Here is a 19595-nt window from a genome sequence, read left to right as displayed (position 1 = left end):
ATTCACTAGACAGACCACACACTAGTCTAACAGATTCAAACCCCTTTGACCCAGCCATTCACTAGACAGACCACACACTAGTCTAACAGATTCAAACCCCTTTGACCCAGCCATTCACTAGACAGACCACACACTAGTCTAACAGATTCAAACCCCTTTGACCCAGCCATTCACTAGACAGACCACACACTAGTCTAACAGATTCAAACCCCTTTGACCCAGCCATTCACTAGACAGACCACACACTAGTCTAACAGATTCAAACCCCTTTGACCCAGCCATTCACTAGACAGACCACACACTAGTCTAACAGATTCAAACCCCTTTGACCCAGCCATTCACTAGACAGACCACACACTAGTCTAACAGATTCAAACCCCTTTGACCCAGCCATTCACTAGACAGACCACACACTAGTCTAACAGATTCAAACCCCTTTGACCCAGCCATTCACTAGACAGACCACACACTAGTCTAACAGATTCAAACCCCTTTGACCCAGCCATTCACTAGACAGACCACACACACTAGTCTAACAGATTCAAACCCCTTTGACCCAGCCATTCACTAGACAGACCACACACTAGTCTAACAGATTCAAACCCCTTTGACCCAGCCATTCACTAGACAGACCACACACTAGTCTAACAGATTCAAACCCCTTTGGCCCAGCCAACATTGGTTAGCCTACTGTGAGGATATGCCAGTAGTCTACGTTAAAGGTTAGCCTACTGTGAGGATATGCCAGTAGTCTACGTTAAAGGTTAACCTAACTGTGAGGATATGCCAGTAGTCTACGTTAAAGGTTAGCCTACTGTGAGGATATGCCAGTAGTCTACGTTAAAGGTTAGCCTACTGTGAGGATATGCCAGTAGTCTACGTTAAAGGTTAGCCTACTGTGAGGATATGCCAGTAGTCTACATTAGAGGTTAACCTAACTGTGGGTAAGCCAGTAGTCTACATTAAAGGTTAACCTAACTGTGGGTAAACCAGTAGTCTACATTAAAGGTTAACCTCTTGGGGCTAGGTGGGACGCTAGCGTGCCACCTGTGGTGCACTCCATCAACAGCAGGTGCATTTCAAGAGCGGCAAATTTGAATCCAAATAAATGTCAAAATTCAAATTTTTCAAAAATACAACTATGTTACACCATTTGAAAGATAAACATCTCCTTAATCTAACCACGTTTTACGATTTCAAAAAGGTTTTACGGCGAAAGCATAAATTTAGAGTATGTTAGGACAGTACATTTACAAGAGTTGTGTGTAATGTTTTGTCAAGTCAAAGACAGGGTCACCAAAACCATAAAACCAGCTAAAATGATACACTAACCTTTTACAATCTCCATCAGATGACACTCCTAGGACATTATGTTAGACAATGCATGCATTTTTAGTTCTATCAAGTTCATATTTATATACAAAAACAGCGTTTTACTATGGCATTGATGTTGAGGAAATCGTTTCCTCCAATAACCGGCAGTCAAGTCAGCGTCACAAATTAAATAATTAAAATTAGAAAACATTGGTAAAATATTATATTGTCATTTAAAGAATTATAGATTTACATCTTTTGAACGCAATCAACTTGCCAGATTTAAAAATAACCTTACTGGGAAATCACACTTTGCAATAATCTGAGCACTGTGCCCAGAAAAATACGCGTTGCGATACAGACTAGACGTCATGTTGGGGAGATCTAAAATCGAAAATACTATGTAAATAATCCATTACCTTTGATTCTCTTCATCAGATGTCACTTCCAGGTATCACAGGTCCATAACGAATGTAGTTTTGTTCAAAAAAGCTCATCATTTATGTCCAAAAATCTCCGTCTCGTTAGCACATGATGTAAGCCAGCCGGACTTCTCGTCATGAACGAGGGGAAAAAATATATTTCCGTTCGTTCAAACATGTCAAACGTTGTATAGCATAAATCATTAGGGCCTTTTTTAACCAGAACATGAATAATATTCAAGGTGGACGAATGCATAGCCTTTATAACGTATTGGAACGAGGGTACCCAACATGAAGTAGCGCGCCAGGTGTCTAATGGGACATCACCGTTCCATGGCTCTTGTTCGGTCAGATCTCCCTCCAGAAGACTCAAAACACTTTGTAAAGGCTGGTGACATCTAGTGGAAGCAATAGGAAGTGCCAAAATATTCCTAAACCCCTGTGTTTTTCAATGGGATAGGTTTAAAATCAATACAACACATCAGGTATCCACTTCCTGTCAGAAAATGTCTCAGGGTTTTGCCTGCCAAATGAGTTCTGTTATACTCACAGACACCATTCAAACAGTTTTGGAAACTTTAGAGTGTTTTCTATCCATATATAATAAGTATATGCATATTCTAGTTACTGGGTAGGATTAGTAACCAGATTAAATCGGGTACATTTTTTTTATCCAGACGTGCAAATGCTGCCCCCTAGACCCAACAGGTTAACCTAACTGTGAGGATATGCCAGTAGTCTACGTTAAAGGTTAACCTAACTGTGGGTAAGCCGGTAGTCTACATTAAAGGTTAACCTAACTGTGGGTAAGCCAGTAGTCTACGTTAAATGTTAACCTAACTGTGGGTAAGCCAGTAGTCTACATTAAAGGTTAACCTAACTGTGGGTAAGCCAGTAGTCTACATTAAAGGTTAACCTAACTGTGGGTAAACCAGTAGTCTACATTAAAGGTTAACCTAACTGTGGGTAAACCAGTAGTCTACATTAAAGGTTAACCTAACTGTGGGTAAGCCAGTAGTCTACATTAAAGGTTAACCTAACTGTGGGTAAGCCAGTAGTCTACATTAAAGGTTAACCTAACTGTGGGTAAACCAGTAGTCTACATTAAAGGTTAACCTAACTGTGAGGATATGCCAGTAGTCTACGTTAAAGGTTAACCTAACTGTGGGTAAGCCAGTAGTCTACGTTAAAGGTTAACCTAACTGTGGGTAAGCCAGTAGTCTACATTAAAGGTTAACCTAACTGTGGGTAAGCCAGTAGTCTACATTAAAGGTTAACCTAACTGTGGGTAAGCCGGTAGTCTACATTAAAGGTTAACCTAACTGTGGGTAAGCCGGTAGTCTACATTAAAGGTTAACCTAACTAAGCCAGAAACCCACAACAGAAGTTAATTGTGGGAGGCCAGAAGCCTACAGTGGAGCAAGCAGTGTGGTATTGTGGTTTTGGAGGGTGGTAGCCTGGTCCCAGATCTGTAAATGTACAATGACCAGGAAGTTGGCTACACCTCATACAGATCTGGTATCAGGTTAAAGGAAGGGAAACTGCGGTGGAATCTGACACTACTCGCCCGGTGTGGCAGTCATTCAGCCAGACAGAGTAGTGTGGTTGATTAGAATGTGAGAAATAAAAAAAAACAGCCCTTAATCTGATCTTGTTTCTGAAACTACTCCGACCAGTTTGTGAGAAAAAATAAAATAAAAAATCCCTCTTCCTCTTGTCATTCCAGTTCACAAGCTATGAAAAATATGACTATTGTCCAAACACACTGCATTAGGGTGAAAACCTGAGTCACAGGGGAAAACACACCTCCGTTTCTTCCTTGTGTTAAATATTAATCCATAAAGGACGGTATGATACTGTATCTACCATTTAGATCAGGAGTACACTGGGCCCTATTCAGTGAGATCAAACACTCAGATTACAGCAGATAGAAATGTAATGAAAAGAGCTGACACGATTCGCTATGCTAACCTGACACACATCCCCTGATCACATCTCTTCTACACTATACATTTCTATCTCAACATTCTGTAACGAGGAACCAACATGAACAGACACCAGGGCTTTCCTGTTTTATCAAATGTCAGTTATTTACATCATAGAGTAAACTAGTTTATTATCAGTGTTTATTACATCATAGAGTAAACTAGTTTATTATCAGTGTTTATTACATCATAGGGTAAACTAGTTTATTATCAGTGTTTATTACATCATAGAGTAAACTAGTTTATTATCAGTGTTTATTACATCATAGAGTAAACTAGTTTATTATCAGTGTTTATTACATCATAGAGTAAACTAGTTTATTATCAGTTATTTACATCATAGGGTAAACTAGTTTATTATCAGTGTTTATTACATCATAGAGTAAACTAGTTTATTATCAGTGTTTATTACATCATAGGGTAAACTAGTTTATTATCAGTGTTTATTACATCATAGAGTAAACTAGTTTATTATCAGTGTTTATTACATTATAGAGTAAACTAGTTTATTATCAGTGTTTATTACATCATAGAGTAAACTAGTTTATTATCAGTGTTTACATTATAGAGTAAACTAGTTTATTATCAGTGTTTACATCATAGAGTAAACTAGTTTATTATCAGTGTTTATTACATCATAGAGTAAACTAGTTTATTATCAGTGTTTACATTATAGAGTAAACTAGTTTATTATCAGTGTTTACATCATAGAGTAAACTAGTTTATTATCAGTGTTTATTACATCATAGAGTAAACTAGTTTATTATCAGTGTTTATTACATCATAGAGTAAACTAGTTTATTATCAGTGTTTATTACATCATAGGGTAAACTAGTTTATTATCAGTGTTTATTACATTATAGAGTAAACTAGTTTATTATCAGTGTTTATTACATTATAGGGTAAACTAGTTTATTATCAGTGTTTATTACATCATAGAGTAAACTAGTTTATTATCAGTGTTTATTACATTATAGAGTAAACTAGTTTATTATCAGTGTTTATTACATTATAGGGTAAACTAGTTTATTATCAGTGTTTATTACATCATAGGGTAAACTAGTTTATTATCAGTGTTTATTACATCATAGAGTAAACTAGTTTATTATCAGTGTTTATTACATTATAGAGTAAACTAGTTTATTATCAGTGTTTATTACATTATAGAGTAAACTAGTTTATTATCAGTGTTTATTACATTATAGGGTAAACTAGTTTATTATCAGTGTTTATTACATCATAGGGTAAACTAGTTTATTATCAGTGTTTATTACATCATAGAGTAAACTAGTTTATTATCAGTGTTTATTACATCATAGGGTAAACTAGTTTATTATCAGTGTTTATTACATCATAGGGTAAACTAGTTTATTATCAGTGTTTATTACATTATAGAGTATACTAGTTTATTATCAGTGTTTATTACATTATAGAGTAAACTAGTTTATTATCAGTGTTTATTACATCATAGGGTAAACTAGTTTATTATCAGTGTTTATTACATCATAGGGTAAACTAGTTTATTATCAGTGTTTACATTATAGGGTAAACTAGTTTATTATCAGTGTTTATATTATAGGGTAAACTAGTTTATTATCAGTGTTTATTACATCATAGGGTAAACTAGTTTATTATCAGTGTTTATTACATCATAGGGTAAACTAGTTTATTATCAGTGTTTATTACATCATAGAGTAAACTAGTTTATTATCAGTGTTTATTACATCATAGGGTAAACTAGTTTATTATCAGTGTTTATTACATCATAGGGTAAACTAGTTTATTATCAGTGTTTATTACATCATAGAGTAAACTAGTTTATTATCAGTGTTTATTACATTATAGAGTAAACTAGTTTATTATCAGTGTTTATTACATTATAGAGTAAACTAGTTTATTATCAGTGTTTATTACATCATAGGGTAAACTAGTTTATTATCAGTGTTTATTACATTATAGGGTAAACTAGTTTATTATCAGTGTTTATTACATCATAGAGTAAACTAGTTTATTATCAGTGTTTATTACATCATAGGGTAAACTAGTTTATTATCAGTGTTTATTACATCATAGGGTAAACTAGTTTATTATCAGTGTTTATTACATTATAGAGTAAACTAGTTTATTATCAGTGTTTATTACATTATAGAGTAAACTAGTTTATTATCAGTGTTTATTACATCATAGGGTAAACTAGTTTATTATCAGTGTTTATTACATCATAGGGTAAACTAGTTTATTATCAGTGTTTACATTATAGGGTAAACTAGTTTATTATCAGTGTTTATTACATTATAGGGTAAACTAGTTTATTATCAGTGTTTATTACATCATAGGGTAAACTAGTTTATTATCAGTGTTTATTACATTATAGAGTATACTAGTTTATTATCAGTGTTTATTACATCATAGAGTAAACTAGTTTATTATCAGTGTTTATTACATCATAGAGTAAACTAGTTTATTATCAGTGTTTATTACATCATAGGGTAAACTAGTTTATTATCAGTGTTTATTACATCATAGGGTAAACTAGTTTATTATCAGTGTTTATTACATCATAGAGTAAACTAGTTTATTATCAGTGTTTATTACATTATAGAGTAAACTAGTTTATTATCAGTGTTTATTACATTATAGAGTAAACTAGTTTATTATCAGTGTTTATTACATTATAGGGTAAACTAGTTTATTATCAGTGTTTATTACATTATAGGGTAAACTAGTTTATTATCAGTGTTTATTACATCATAGAGTAAACTAGTTTATTATCAGTGTTTATTACATCATAGGGTAAACTAGTTTATTATCAGTGTTTATTACATCATAGGGTAAACTAGTTTATTATCAGTGTTTATTACATTATAGAGTATACTAGTTTATTATCAGTGTTTATTACATTATAGAGTAAACTAGTTTATTATCAGTGTTTATTACATCATAGGGTAAACTAGTTTATTATCAGTGTTTATTACATCATAGGGTAAACTAGTTTATTATCAGTGTTTATTACATTATAGGGTAAACTAGTTTATTATCAGTGTTTATATTATAGGGTAAACTAGTTTATTATCAGTGTTTATTACATCATAGGGTAAACTAGTTTATTATCAGTGTTTATTACATTATAGAGTATACTAGTTTATTATCAGTGTTTATTACATTATAGAGTAAACTAGTTTATTATCAGTGTTTATTACATCATAGGGTAAACTAGTTTATTATCAGTGTTTATTACATCATAGGGTAAACTAGTTTATTATCAGTGTTTACATTATAGGGTAAACTAGTTTATTATCAGTGTTTATATTATAGGGTAAACTAGTTTATTATCAGTGTTTACATTATAGAGTAAACTAGTTTATTATCAGTGTTTACATTATAGAGTAAACTAGTTTATTATCAGTGTTTATTACATTATAGAGTAAACTAGTTTATTATCAGTGTTTACATTATAGGGTAAACTAGTTTATTATCAGTGTTTATTACATCATAGAGTAAACTAGTTTATTATCAGTGTTTATTACATCATAGGGTAAACTAGTTTATTATCAGTGTTTATTACATCATAGAGTAAACTAGTTTATTATCAGTGTTTACATCATAGAGTAAACTAGTTTATTATCAGTGTTTATTACATTATAGGGTAAACTAGTTTATTATCAGTGTTTATTACATCATAGGGTAAACTAGTTTATTATCAGTGTTTATTACATTATAGGGTAAACTAGTTTATTATCAGTGTTTATTACATCATAGAGTAAACTAGTTTATTATCAGTGTTTATTACATCATAGGGTAAACTAGTTTATTATCAGTGTTTATTACATCATAGGGTAAACTAGTTTATTATCAGTGTTTATTACATCATAGGGTAAACTAGTTTATTATCAGTGTTTATTACATCATAGGGTAAACTAGTTTATTATCAGTGTTTATTACATCATAGGGTAAACTAGTTTATTATCAGTGTTTATTACATTATAGAGTAAACTAGTTTATTATCAGTGTTTACATTATAGGGTAAACTAGTTTATTATCAGTGTTTATTACATTATAGAGTAAACTAGTTTATTATCAGTGTTTATTACATTATAGAGTAAACTAGTTTATTATCAGTGTTTATTACATCATAGAGTAAACTAGTTTATTATCAGTGTTTATTACATTATAGAGTAAACTAGTTTATTATCAGTGTTTATTACATTATAGAGTAAACTAGTTTATTATCAGTGTTTATTACATTATAGAGTAAACTAGTTTATTATCAGTGTTTATTACATCATAGGGTAAACTAGTTTATTATCAGTGTTTATTACATTATAGGGTAAACTAGTTTATTATCAGTGTTTATTACATTATAGAGTAAACTAGTTTATTATCAGTGTTTATTACATCATAGGGTAAACTAGTTTATTATCAGTGTTTATTACATTATAGGGTAAACTAGTTTATTATCAGTGTTTATTACATTATAGAGTAAACTAGTTTATTATCAGTGTTTATTACATTATAGAGTAAACTAGTTTATTATCAGTGTTTATTACATCATAGGGTAAACTAGTTTATTATCAGTGTTTATTACATTATAGGGTAAACTAGTTTATTATCAGTGTTTATTACATTATAGGGTAAACTAGTTTATTATCAGTGTTTACATCATAGAGTAAACTAGTTTATTATCAGTGTTTATTACATCATAGGGTAAACTAGTTTATTATCAGTGTTTATTACATTATAGGGTAAACTAGTTTATTATCAGTGTTTATTACATTATAGGGTAAACTAGTTTATTATCAGTGTTTATTACATTATAGAGTAAACTAGTTTATTATCAGTGTTTATTACATCATAGAGTAAACTAGTTTATTATCAGTGTTTATTACATCATAGGGTAAACTAGTTTATTATCAGTGTTTATTACATCATAGGGTAAACTAGTTTATTATCAGTGTTTATTACATTATAGGGTAAACTAGTTTATTATCAGTGTTTATTACATCATAGGGTAAACTAGTTTATTATCAGTGTTTATTACATCATAGGGTAAACTAGTTTATTATCAGTGTTTATTACATCATAGGGTAAACTAGTTTATTATCAGTGTTTATTACATTATAGGGTAAACTAGTTTATTATCAGTGTTTACATCATAGAGTAAACTAGTTTATTATCAGTGTTTATTACATTATAGGGTAAACTAGTTTATTATCAGTGTTTATTACATTATAGAGTAAACTAGTTTATTATCAGTGTTTATTACATCATAGAGTAAACTAGTTTATTATCAGTGTTTATTACATCATAGGGTAAACTAGTTTATTATCAGTGTTTATTACATCATAGGGTAAACTAGTTTATTATCAGTGTTTATTACATTATAGGGTAAACTAGTTTATTATCAGTGTTTATTACATTATAGAGTAAACTAGTTTATTATCAGTGTTTACATTATAGGGTAAACTAGTTTATTATCAGTGTTTATTACATTATAGAGTAAACTAGTTTATTATCAGTGTTTATTACATTATAGGGTATACTAGTTTATTATCAGTGTTTATTACATTATAGAGTAAACTAGTTTATTATCAGTGTTTATTACATTATAGGGTAAACTAGTTTATTATCAGTGTTTACATTATAGGGTAAACTAGTTTATTATCAGTGTTTATTACATTATAGAGTAAACTACTTTATTATCAGTGTTTATTACATCATAGGGTAAACTAGTTTATTATCAGTGTTTATTACATTATAGGGTAAACTAGTTTATTATCAGTGTTTATTACATTATAGAGTAAACTAGTTTATTATCAGTGTTTATTACATTATAGAGTAAACTAGTTTATTATCAGTGTTTATTACATCATAGGGTAAACTAGTTTATTATCAGTGTTTATTACATTATAGGGTAAACTAGTTTATTATCAGTGTTTATTACATTATAGGGTAAACTAGTTTATTATCAGTGTTTACATCATAGAGTAAACTAGTTTATTATCAGTGTTTATTACATTATAGGGTAAACTAGTTTATTATCAGTGTTTATTACATCATAGGGTAAACTAGTTTATTATCAGTGTTTATTACATTATAGAGTAAACTAGTTTATTATCAGTGTTTATTACATCATAGGGTAAACTAGTTTATTATCAGTGTTTATTACATTATAGAGTAAACTAGTTTATTATCAGTGTTTATTACATTATAGAGTAAACTAGTTTATTATCAGTGTTTATTACATTATAGAGTAAACTAGTTTATTATCAGTGTTTATTACATCATAGGGTAAACTAGTTTATTATCAGTGTTTATTACATTATAGAGTAAACTAGTTTATTATCAGTGTTTATTACATTATAGGGTAAACTAGTTTATTATCAGTGTTTATTACATCATAGGGTAAACTAGTTTATTATCAGTGTTTATTACATCATAGAGTAAACTAGTTTATTATCAGTGTTTATTACATTATAGGGTAAACTAGTTTATTATCAGTGTTTATTACATCATAGAGTAAACTAGTTTATTATCAGGTATTTACACCATAGAGTAAACTAGTTGAATTGTCAGTGTTTATTACATTATAGAGTAAACTAGTTTATTATCAGTGTTTATTACATTATAGGGTAAACTAGTTTATTATCAGTGTTTACATTATAGGGTAAACTAGTTTATTATCAGTGTTTATTACATTATAGAGTAAACTAGTTTATTATCAGTGTTTATTACATTATAGAGTAAACTAGTTTATTATCAGTGTTTACACCATAGAGTAAACTAGTTTATTATCAGTGATCTTCTGAGGGTTACTAATACAACTGGTCTGAGGGTTACTAATACAACTGGTCTGAGGGTTACTAATACAACTGATCTGAGGGTTACTAATACAACTGATCTGAGGGTTACTAATACAACTGGTCTGAGGGTTACTAATACAACTGGTCTGAGGGTTACTAATACAACTGATCTGAGGGTTACTAATACAACTGGTCTGAGGGTTACTAATACAACTGATCTGAGGGTTACTAATACAACTGGTCTGAGGGTTACTAATACAACTGATCTGAGGGTTACTAATACAACTGGTCTGAGGGTTACTAATACAACTGGTCTGAGGGTTACTAATACAACTGATCTTCTGAGGGTTACTAATACAACTGATCTGAGGGTTACTAATACAACTGATCTGAGGGTTACTAATACAACTGGTCTGAGGGTTACTAATACAACTGGTCTGAGGGTTACTAATACAACTGGTCTGAGGGTTACTAATACAACTGGTCTGAGGGTTACTAATACAACTGGTCTGAGGGTTACTAATACAACTGATCTGAGGGTTACTAATACAACTGATCTGAGGGTTACTAATACAACTGGTCTGAGGGTTACTAATACAACTGGTCTGAGGGTTACTAATACAACTGGTCTGAGGGTTACTAATACAACTGGTCTGAGGGTTACTAATACAACTGGTCTGAGGGTTACTAATACAACTGATCTTCTGAGCAGGGAAGGATGATAGGACCAGAGACAGAAGCAACAGGAAGAGACATAACAGACATGTTAAAACATCCCTTTTCTTCCTCGGGACCAGACCATTTAAATAAACCCTGGGCCATGTTGCTAAGCAGACTTGGGTTCAAGTACTAATCTAAACATGTAAAAAATGTCTAGCCTGCCTGGAGTGCCAGATGGGAAAGGTTTCCAGTTTTGGGACTATTCTAATTGGTCCATTAAACCAGGCAAATTCAATCAAGCCCAAAGAAATTACAATTGAAAATACACATCCTGTTAGAATCCAGGTCTGTTGCCAAGAGACAGAGGCAGTGCTGAAACTACAACAGCTTGTAAATCCTGTGACAGTCAACAATATCTGAGAGCAGCAACAGTGGTGGGAGCCACCTGAGCTAGTCCAGCAAGCTAGCAGTCTCTCTGTCTGTATGGCAGTTGAGAAAACGTTCAATAAACCACAAAATGAATGTAGCCTAGAGGTGTGCGTACATGAGAGTGTAAAGAGATGTTGAATGAACTGAAGGATGCGCTGTTTACATAAACGAGGCTATTAGCCAAGCCCAATCAGTTCAGTAGAAAAGGATAAGGTCAAGACATGTTTTAGGCCAAAACAGTCTGAAACTGTTTGTTTTTTTGTTGCTTACTCCTCTCCTCACAGAGAAAAGGTTTCCAAGGTACAGGTTAAAGAAAAATATGATGCAACAGAGATAATCCTACTTCATGTGTCATTATTGGCACTAGTAACACAGTTCAAGTTCATGAATTGGCTTATAAATGAACTGGCTTATGGCCTACAAAAACTGAACTTTCAACACAATCAACTTCTGTTCTAGAACGTGTTTGTGTGCCATGTGAATGTGACGATTGGCTACTTCACAACTTCCAGAAAACAAACCCTTATTCCCCTGAGAGGTGAGGAAGGACTAAGGCCCCTTATTTCCAGAAAACAAACCCTTATTCCCCTGAGAGGTGAGGAAGGACTAAGGCCCCTTATTCCCCTGAGAGGTGAGGAAGGACTAAGGTCCCTTACTTCCAGAAACAAACCCTTGCCCTTGTGCTTCCCATCTCCTTTGCATTGGTGAAGATCTGGGGAGTTATGTACCAAGCATCTCAGAGTAGTGCTTTTTTTTATTTGACCTTTATTTAACTAGGCAAGTCAGTTAAGAACAAATTCTTATTTACAATGGCGGCCTAGGAACAGTGGGTTAACTGCCTTGTTCAGGGGCAGAACAATAGATTTTTACCTTGTCAGCTCGGGGATTCGATCCAGCAACCTTTCGGTTACTGGTCCAACGCTCTAACCACTCGGCGTCCTGTCGCCCCGAGGATCAGGTACCCCTGCCCATTTAATCTTATTCATTGTGATCTAAAGATAACATTTCTGACTTTCTTAAAGCAGGACTCCTACTACTGAGATGATTTATGAATATGGCTTCTGCAAGTACAAGATGACCAACAGTTTGGTGAAATTCCCACGATGTTCAGAGCCACTATTAAAAACCTACAATATCACTACATCCATTGCAATACTTCATCCTGGATTTCAGCCAAACTTTCCCTGACTAACCCTGACTATCCCTGACTAACCCTGACTATCCCTGAAACCCAAGGGACAACAGTTACAAGGGAAAACTCCCTCCGAAGCAAAAACCTTGAGATTCTAAAACTTGTCAAAGCAAGTTTATACCAGAAGTTAATTAAACAGAAAATTGACCTCTCCTATCTCCTCCTCTCTCTCATTCATGACAAATAGGCCTAGTTCCCACATAGATGTGACAAGTCCCAACCCAACTCAACCCATGACACATAGGCTAGGGCAGGGTTCTGCAATCCTCTTCCCAGAGAGCTAATCTCCTGTAGGTTTTCACTCCAATCCCACCTGTAACTAAACCTGATTCAGCTTATCAACCAGCTAAATTATTACAATCAGGTGTGCTAGATTAGTGTTGGAGCGTAAAACCTACAGGACGGTAGCTCTCAGGGAACAGGGTTGTAGAGACCTGGGCTAGGCTATATACTGTACGTCGGTCCCCAACCAGGCCTGAGGCTGTTTGGTAATGATGATAAACTCTTTAGGTATGGATGGGTAGACTGACAGGACAGGTGTCATTAATACTGGTAATGGAATGATTTGTGATCCTGCAGCCCTGCTGTGTCCGTTTCTCTGTGACAAGGGTCTGTTATAACCAGTTTATAACGGTTTATAACTGTTTTACTCCCCACCATGTCTATAGCCATGATTGCTGAGCATGGTTTGAAGTAAAGGCAACCTGGACTGGAGATTGTGAGAGGTGTGCTTTCTAAAGTGAATACCTATGTAATAACTAACCCTGAGAATACAGGCCATGGGCCAGCCCTGAGAACTGTCTGCAAACTTTGTCATCAAGTTGTTGTACTGTCACTGTCAGCCAAATATATTAAATCAATGGATAAAATGAGCTTATTTTCGATGCTAGTGCTCTCACTAGGACAGGGGTAGACAACTAGATTTTGCAGCGGGACGATGTTTGTCAGAGCGGATGGTAAAGGGGCCGGAACATAATTATAATAATTTGTACACTCAAATTGACCACAAGAAAGCCCAAAAGGAGGTTGTATTTGAAAATAACATAATCCTTTCCTACCTTGATTACATTGAGATACGATCACATATGTCTCTTTTTATTTGTGGGAATACTTGGGAACAGATTAAAAAAATTATTTTGGTTTTACAGGGGGGGGGTTACCAAAAAGTTTAAACTTTGGAAGACCAAAGAAAAACACTTGAGGAACGGTTTTGGTCCGTAGACCTCCTGTTGCCGACCCCTGCCCTAGGAAGTAGCAAGCAGCTAGAGGATCGCTTAGCTATCATAAGGCTGACATGGATGGGCAACCATAGAGATCCTATTAAAGTATTCTAATTCATAACTCTATGGGACTACACCCCCCCAAAAAAATACGATTGCAAGGAAAAAAATAATCGAAGACTCAGTGCATATACGGCCGGGCGAGTGTTATCTTCAAGAAAAGAGTTGATAAAAGAAAACATGAGGGGGGAAAAACGTCATGGTAACATGACTTCGAAAAGCTAAATAGTGCGTACCTCTCAAATAGTATTCTGACAGCAAAGATCCCCACAGCCAGCGGTAAGGCAGAGAGTAAATGCCCGGCTTTTGGATACTCCACCCCGGGCGCTGGGTCTGCAAGATCCGCCCAAGTCACATTATGTGGAAGCCAAAACCTCTCGTTCCAAAACCACACTGAAAGAGCAGCCATGATCACCAAAAGTGGCTTCGATTTAATAAGAAATGTAAATCCTCTGGAGAGAGAGAGAGAGAAAAAAAACGAGGGAAACGTTTCCACCGCCCTTTCCTTTGAAGACTGAGTGTTGGATGAGTCTGAGAAACGTTTTGTTGTCCGTGATAGAATTGTTGGATTGATGAAATTATTAAACAGGCCTCAAAACACAGAAGAATCATCAAAGACAGTCCAGAACTGAACCAAGATTTTGTATTTATTTTTTTACTAAAAAAGACCACAGCTTGTCGTTTTAAGATGGGAAGAAATGTGGGCAGAACAAACGAGAAGGTGGGCAGAGCCAAACATGATGTAGCGACATCCTATTGGCTCGTTCTAGCAACAGGGAACGCCTACTCTGTGAAGTGCGCATGTGCAATAACTCAATAACGCCTTTGCACTCCTTCTAAACAAACGCGATTCTTAAAAAAAAAAAAAACATTGGGCAAAGGGTAAACGTCTACATAACATAGTCCACTCTGTTCGAGTACATATTCTAGTTTTGGGAAGGGAAATCTGTATTGAGATCAAATGTTTCATCGAAGAGAAAACTATCAGAATATCGGTTAAAATCCATCCTTTGTTCCGTCTTTTCCCACTGCCGGCCACTGGGCTTCCTCTCACTACCATATTTGGAAGTGAGTGGAGACTCCAACCGGATGCTTCACATTTCTACATCCTGTGAAATAGATATCTTGTTGTTCTGTCTTGATGGTATGAAGATGGCGACGTTGGCTAGCCAAACTGCACATGTGGTGCAAGGTGTTACACCTCTTCAATATAACGTTTTAAAAAAAAAAAAATTACGAAAATGAAAACGTGTCAGTTTGTCACATTCACGAGGTTGGAGTAATAACACGTTCAACTACTTAAGACATTGGCTAGAATCTAGATTGTCCCATTAGATTTAACAACAATTTAACAAAATTAACAACTAAGAAATAGTTTTTCACTTCTCTCATTGACTTCGCAAATTTTCAAACCCTGGCCTGGTCTTCTTGGTCTGTTTAGTAAGCGTTCCCGGTAGTTGTAGTTTATAAACGGTGGTATTATTGATGGGACCTTCACTATTGCTTTTCCAACCAGATAGACTAGTGTCTTTCTTATCGTAATAAGAATAAGAGCACCTTCTCCCAGCTGCCCACTGCACTGAGGCTAGGAAACACTGTCACCACTGATAAATCTACAATAATTGAGAATTTAAATAAGCATTTTTCTACAGCTGGCCATGCATTCCACCTGGCCCCCCCCCCCCCCCTACCCTGGTCAACAGCCCTGCACCCCCCACAGCAACTTGCCTAAGCCTCCCCCATTTCTCCTTCACCCAAATCCAGATAGCTGATGTTCTGAAAGAGCTGCAAAATCTGGACCCCTACAAATCAGCAGGGCTAGACAATCTGGACCCTCTCTTTCTAAAATTATCAGCCGAAATTGTTGCAACCCCTATTACTAGCCTGTTCAACTTCTCTTTCGTATCGTCTGAGATCCCCAAAGATTGGAAAGCTGCCGCGGTCATCCCCCTCTTCAAAGGGGGAGACACTCTAGACCCAAACTGCTACAGACCTATATCTATCCTACCCTGCTTTTCTAAGGTCTTTGAAAGCCAAGTTAACAAACAGATCACCGATCATTTCGATTCCCACCGTACCTTCTCCGCTATGCAATCTGGTTTCCGAGCTGGTCATGGGTGCACCTCAGCCACGCTCAAGGTCCTAAAAGATATCATAACCGCCATCGATAAGAGACAGTACTGTGCAGTTGTATTCATCGACCTGGCCAAGGCTTTCGACTCTGTCAATCACCACATTCTTATTGGCAGACTCAACAGCCTTGGTTTCTCAAATGATTGGCTCGCCTAGTTCACCAACTACTTCTCTGATAGAGTTCAATGTGTCAAATCGGAAGGCCTGTTGTCCGGACCTCTGGCAGTCTCTATGGGGGTGCCACAGGGTTCAATTCTCGGGACGACTCTTTTCTCTGTATACATCAATGATGCCGCTCTTGCTGCTGGTGAATCTCTGATCCACCTCTACGCAGACGACACCATTCTGTATACTACTGGCCCTTCATGGACACTGTTTTAACTAACCACTAGATGAGCTTCAATGCCATACAACTCTCCTTCCGTGGCCTCCAACTGGTCTTAAATGCAAGTTAAACTAAATGCATGCTCTTCAACCGATTACCGCCCACACCTGCCCGCACGCCCAGCATCACTACTCTGGACGGTTCTGACTTAGAATATGTGGACAACTACAAATACCTATGTATCTGGTTAGACTGTAAACTCTCCTCCCAGACTCACATTAAGCATCTCCAATCCAAAATGAAATCTAGAATCGGCTTCCTATTTCGCAACAAAGCATCCTTCATTCATGCTGCCAAACATACCCTCGTAAAGCTGACTATCCTACCGATCCTTAACTTCGGCGATGTCATTTACAAAATAGCCTCCAACACTCTACTCAACAAACTGGATGCAGTCTATCACAGTGCCATCCGTTTTGTCACCAAAGCCCCATATACTACCCACCACTGCGACCTGTATGCTCTCGTTGGCTGGCCCTCGCTTCATATTCATTGCCAAACCAACTGGCTCCAGGTCATCTATAAGTCTTTGCTAGGTAAAGCCCCGCCTTATCTCAGCTCACTGGTCACCATAGCAGCACCCACCCATAGCAAGCCCTCCAGCAGGTATATCTCACTGGTCACCCCCAAAGCCAATTCCTCCTTTCGCCGCCCTTCCTTCCAGTTCTCTGCTGCCAATGACTGGAACGAATTGCAAAAATCACTGAAGCTTGAGATCCTTAACTCCCTCTCTAACTTTAAGCTCCAGCTGTCAGAGCAGCTCACAGATCACTGCACCTGTACATAGCCCATCTGTAAATAGTCCATCCAACTACCCCATCCCCATACTGTTATTTTTTTTCTTTCTCCTTTACACCCCAGTATCTCTATTTGCACATTCATCACTCCAGTGTTTAATTGCTAAATTGTAATTATTTCGCCACTATGGCCTATTTATTGCCTTACCTCCCTTATCATACCTCATTTGAACACAGACTTTTTTTTCTCTATTGTGTTATTGACTGTGTGTTTGTTTATTCCATGTGTAACTCTGTGTTGTTGTTTGTGTCGCACTGCTTTGCTTTATCTTGGCCAGGTCGCAGTTATAAATGAGAACTTGTTCTCAACTAGCCTACCTGGTTAAATAAAGGTGAAATAATATATACAGTGGGGGGGGAAGTATTTGATCCCCTGCTGATTTTGTACGTTTGCCCACTGATAAAGAAATGATCAGTCTATAATGTTAATGGTATGTTTATTTGAACAGTGAGAGACAGAATAACAACAACAAAAATGTAGTGTAGAATGTTCTGGAATGCTGTGTAATATACACTGCTCAAAAAAATAAAGGGAACACTTAAACAACACATCCTAGATCTGAATGAAAGAAATAATCTTATTAAATACTTTTTTCTTTACATAGTTGAATGTGCTGACAACAAAATCACACAAAAATAATCAATGGAAATCCAATTTATCAACCCATGGAGGTCTGGATTTGGAGTCACACTCAAAATTAAAGTGGAAAACCACACTACAGGCTGATCCAACGTTGATGTAATGTCCTTAAAACAAGTCAAAATGAGGCTCAGTAGTGTGTGTGGCCTCCACGTGCCTGTATGGCCTCCCTACAATGCCTGGGCATGCTCCTGATGAGATGGCGGATGGTCTCCTGAGGGATCTCCTCCCAGACCTGGACTAAAGCATCCGCCAACTCCTGGACAGTCTGTGGTGCAACGTGGCGTTGGTGGATGGAGCGAGACATGATGTCCCAGATGTGCTCAATTGGATTCAGGTCTGGGGAACGGGCGGGCCAGTCCACAGCATCAATGCCTTCCTCTTGCAGGAACTGCTGACACACTCCAGCCACATGAGGTCTAGCATTGTCTTGCATTAGGAGGAACCCAGGGCCAACCGCACCAGCATATGGTCTCACAAGGGGTCTGAGGATCTCATCTCGGTACCTAATGGCAGTCAGGCTACCTCTGGCGAGCACATGGAGGGCTGTGCGGCCCCCCAAAGAAATGCCACCCCACACCATGACTGACCCACCGCCAAACCGGTCATGCTGGAGGATGTTGCAGGCAGCAAAACGTTCTCCACGGCGTCTCCAGACTCTGTCACGTCTGTCACATGTGCTCAGTGTGAACCTGCTTTCATCTGTGAAGAGCACAGGGTGCCAGTGGCGAATTTGCCAATCTTGGTGTTCTCTGGCAAATGCCAAACGTCCTGCACGGTGTTGGGCTGTAAGCACAACCCACACCTGTGGACGTCGGGCCCTCGTACCACCCTCATGGAGTCTGTTTCTGACCGTTTGAGCAGACACATGCACATTTGTGGCCTGCTGGAGGTCATTTTGCAGGGCTCTGGCAGTGCTTCTCCTGCTCCTCCTTGCGCAAAGGCAGAGGTAGCGGTCCTGCTGCTGGGTTGTTGCCCTCCTACGGCCTCCTCCACGTCTGCTGATGTACTGGCCTGTCTCCTGGTAGCGCCTCCATGCTCTGGACACTACGCTGACAGACACAGCAAACCTTCTTGCCACAGCTCGCATTGATGTGCCATCCTGGATGAGCTTTACTACCTGAGCCACTTGTATGGGTTGTAGACTCTGTCTCATGCTACCACTAGAGTGAAAGCACTGCCAGCATTCAAAAGTGACCAAAACATCAGCCAGGAAGCATAGGAGCTGAGAAGTGGTCTGTGGTCACCACCTGCAGAAGCACTCCTTTATTGGGGGTGTCTTGCTAATTGCCTATAATTTCCACCTGTTGTCTATTCCATTTGCACAACATCATGTGAAATGTATTGTCAATCAGTGTTGCTTCCTAAGTGGACAGTTTGATTTCACAGAAGTGTGATTGACTTGGAGTTACATTGTGTTGTTTAAGTGTTCCCTTTATTTTTTTGAGCAGTATATATTTTTTAAACTAGCAATAGTGATCCGTGATAAGACATTTTGAGATGAATATCAGTGAACGTATAATGTGTGTATGTAGAACAATTGTATAATGAAAATTAC

General features: G+C 36.5%; 1 protein-coding gene across 1 annotated transcript in view; it reads right to left on the bottom strand.

Moving 5' to 3' along the window:
• The window catches only part of LOC106566192 (ceramide synthase 5), an 84690-nt gene extending 69917 nt beyond the window's left edge, over nucleotides 1-14773 (bottom strand). Inside the window, exon 1 of the mRNA XM_014134065.2 lies at nucleotides 14319-14773. Coding sequence (XP_013989540.1) covers nucleotides 14319-14491 — 173 coding nt within the window. The 5' untranslated portion in view covers nucleotides 14492-14773. The remainder of the gene's footprint in view (nucleotides 1-14318) is intronic.
• Nucleotides 14774-19595: the final 4822 nt, after the last annotated feature.

This window comes from Salmo salar, chromosome ssa12, assembly GCF_905237065.1.
Source record: "Salmo salar chromosome ssa12, Ssal_v3.1, whole genome shotgun sequence".
NCBI lineage: Eukaryota > Metazoa > Chordata > Actinopteri > Salmoniformes > Salmonidae > Salmo > Salmo salar.
Note: the sequence above shows the minus strand (reverse complement) of the source record. Positions and strands in the feature narration are given on the sequence as shown.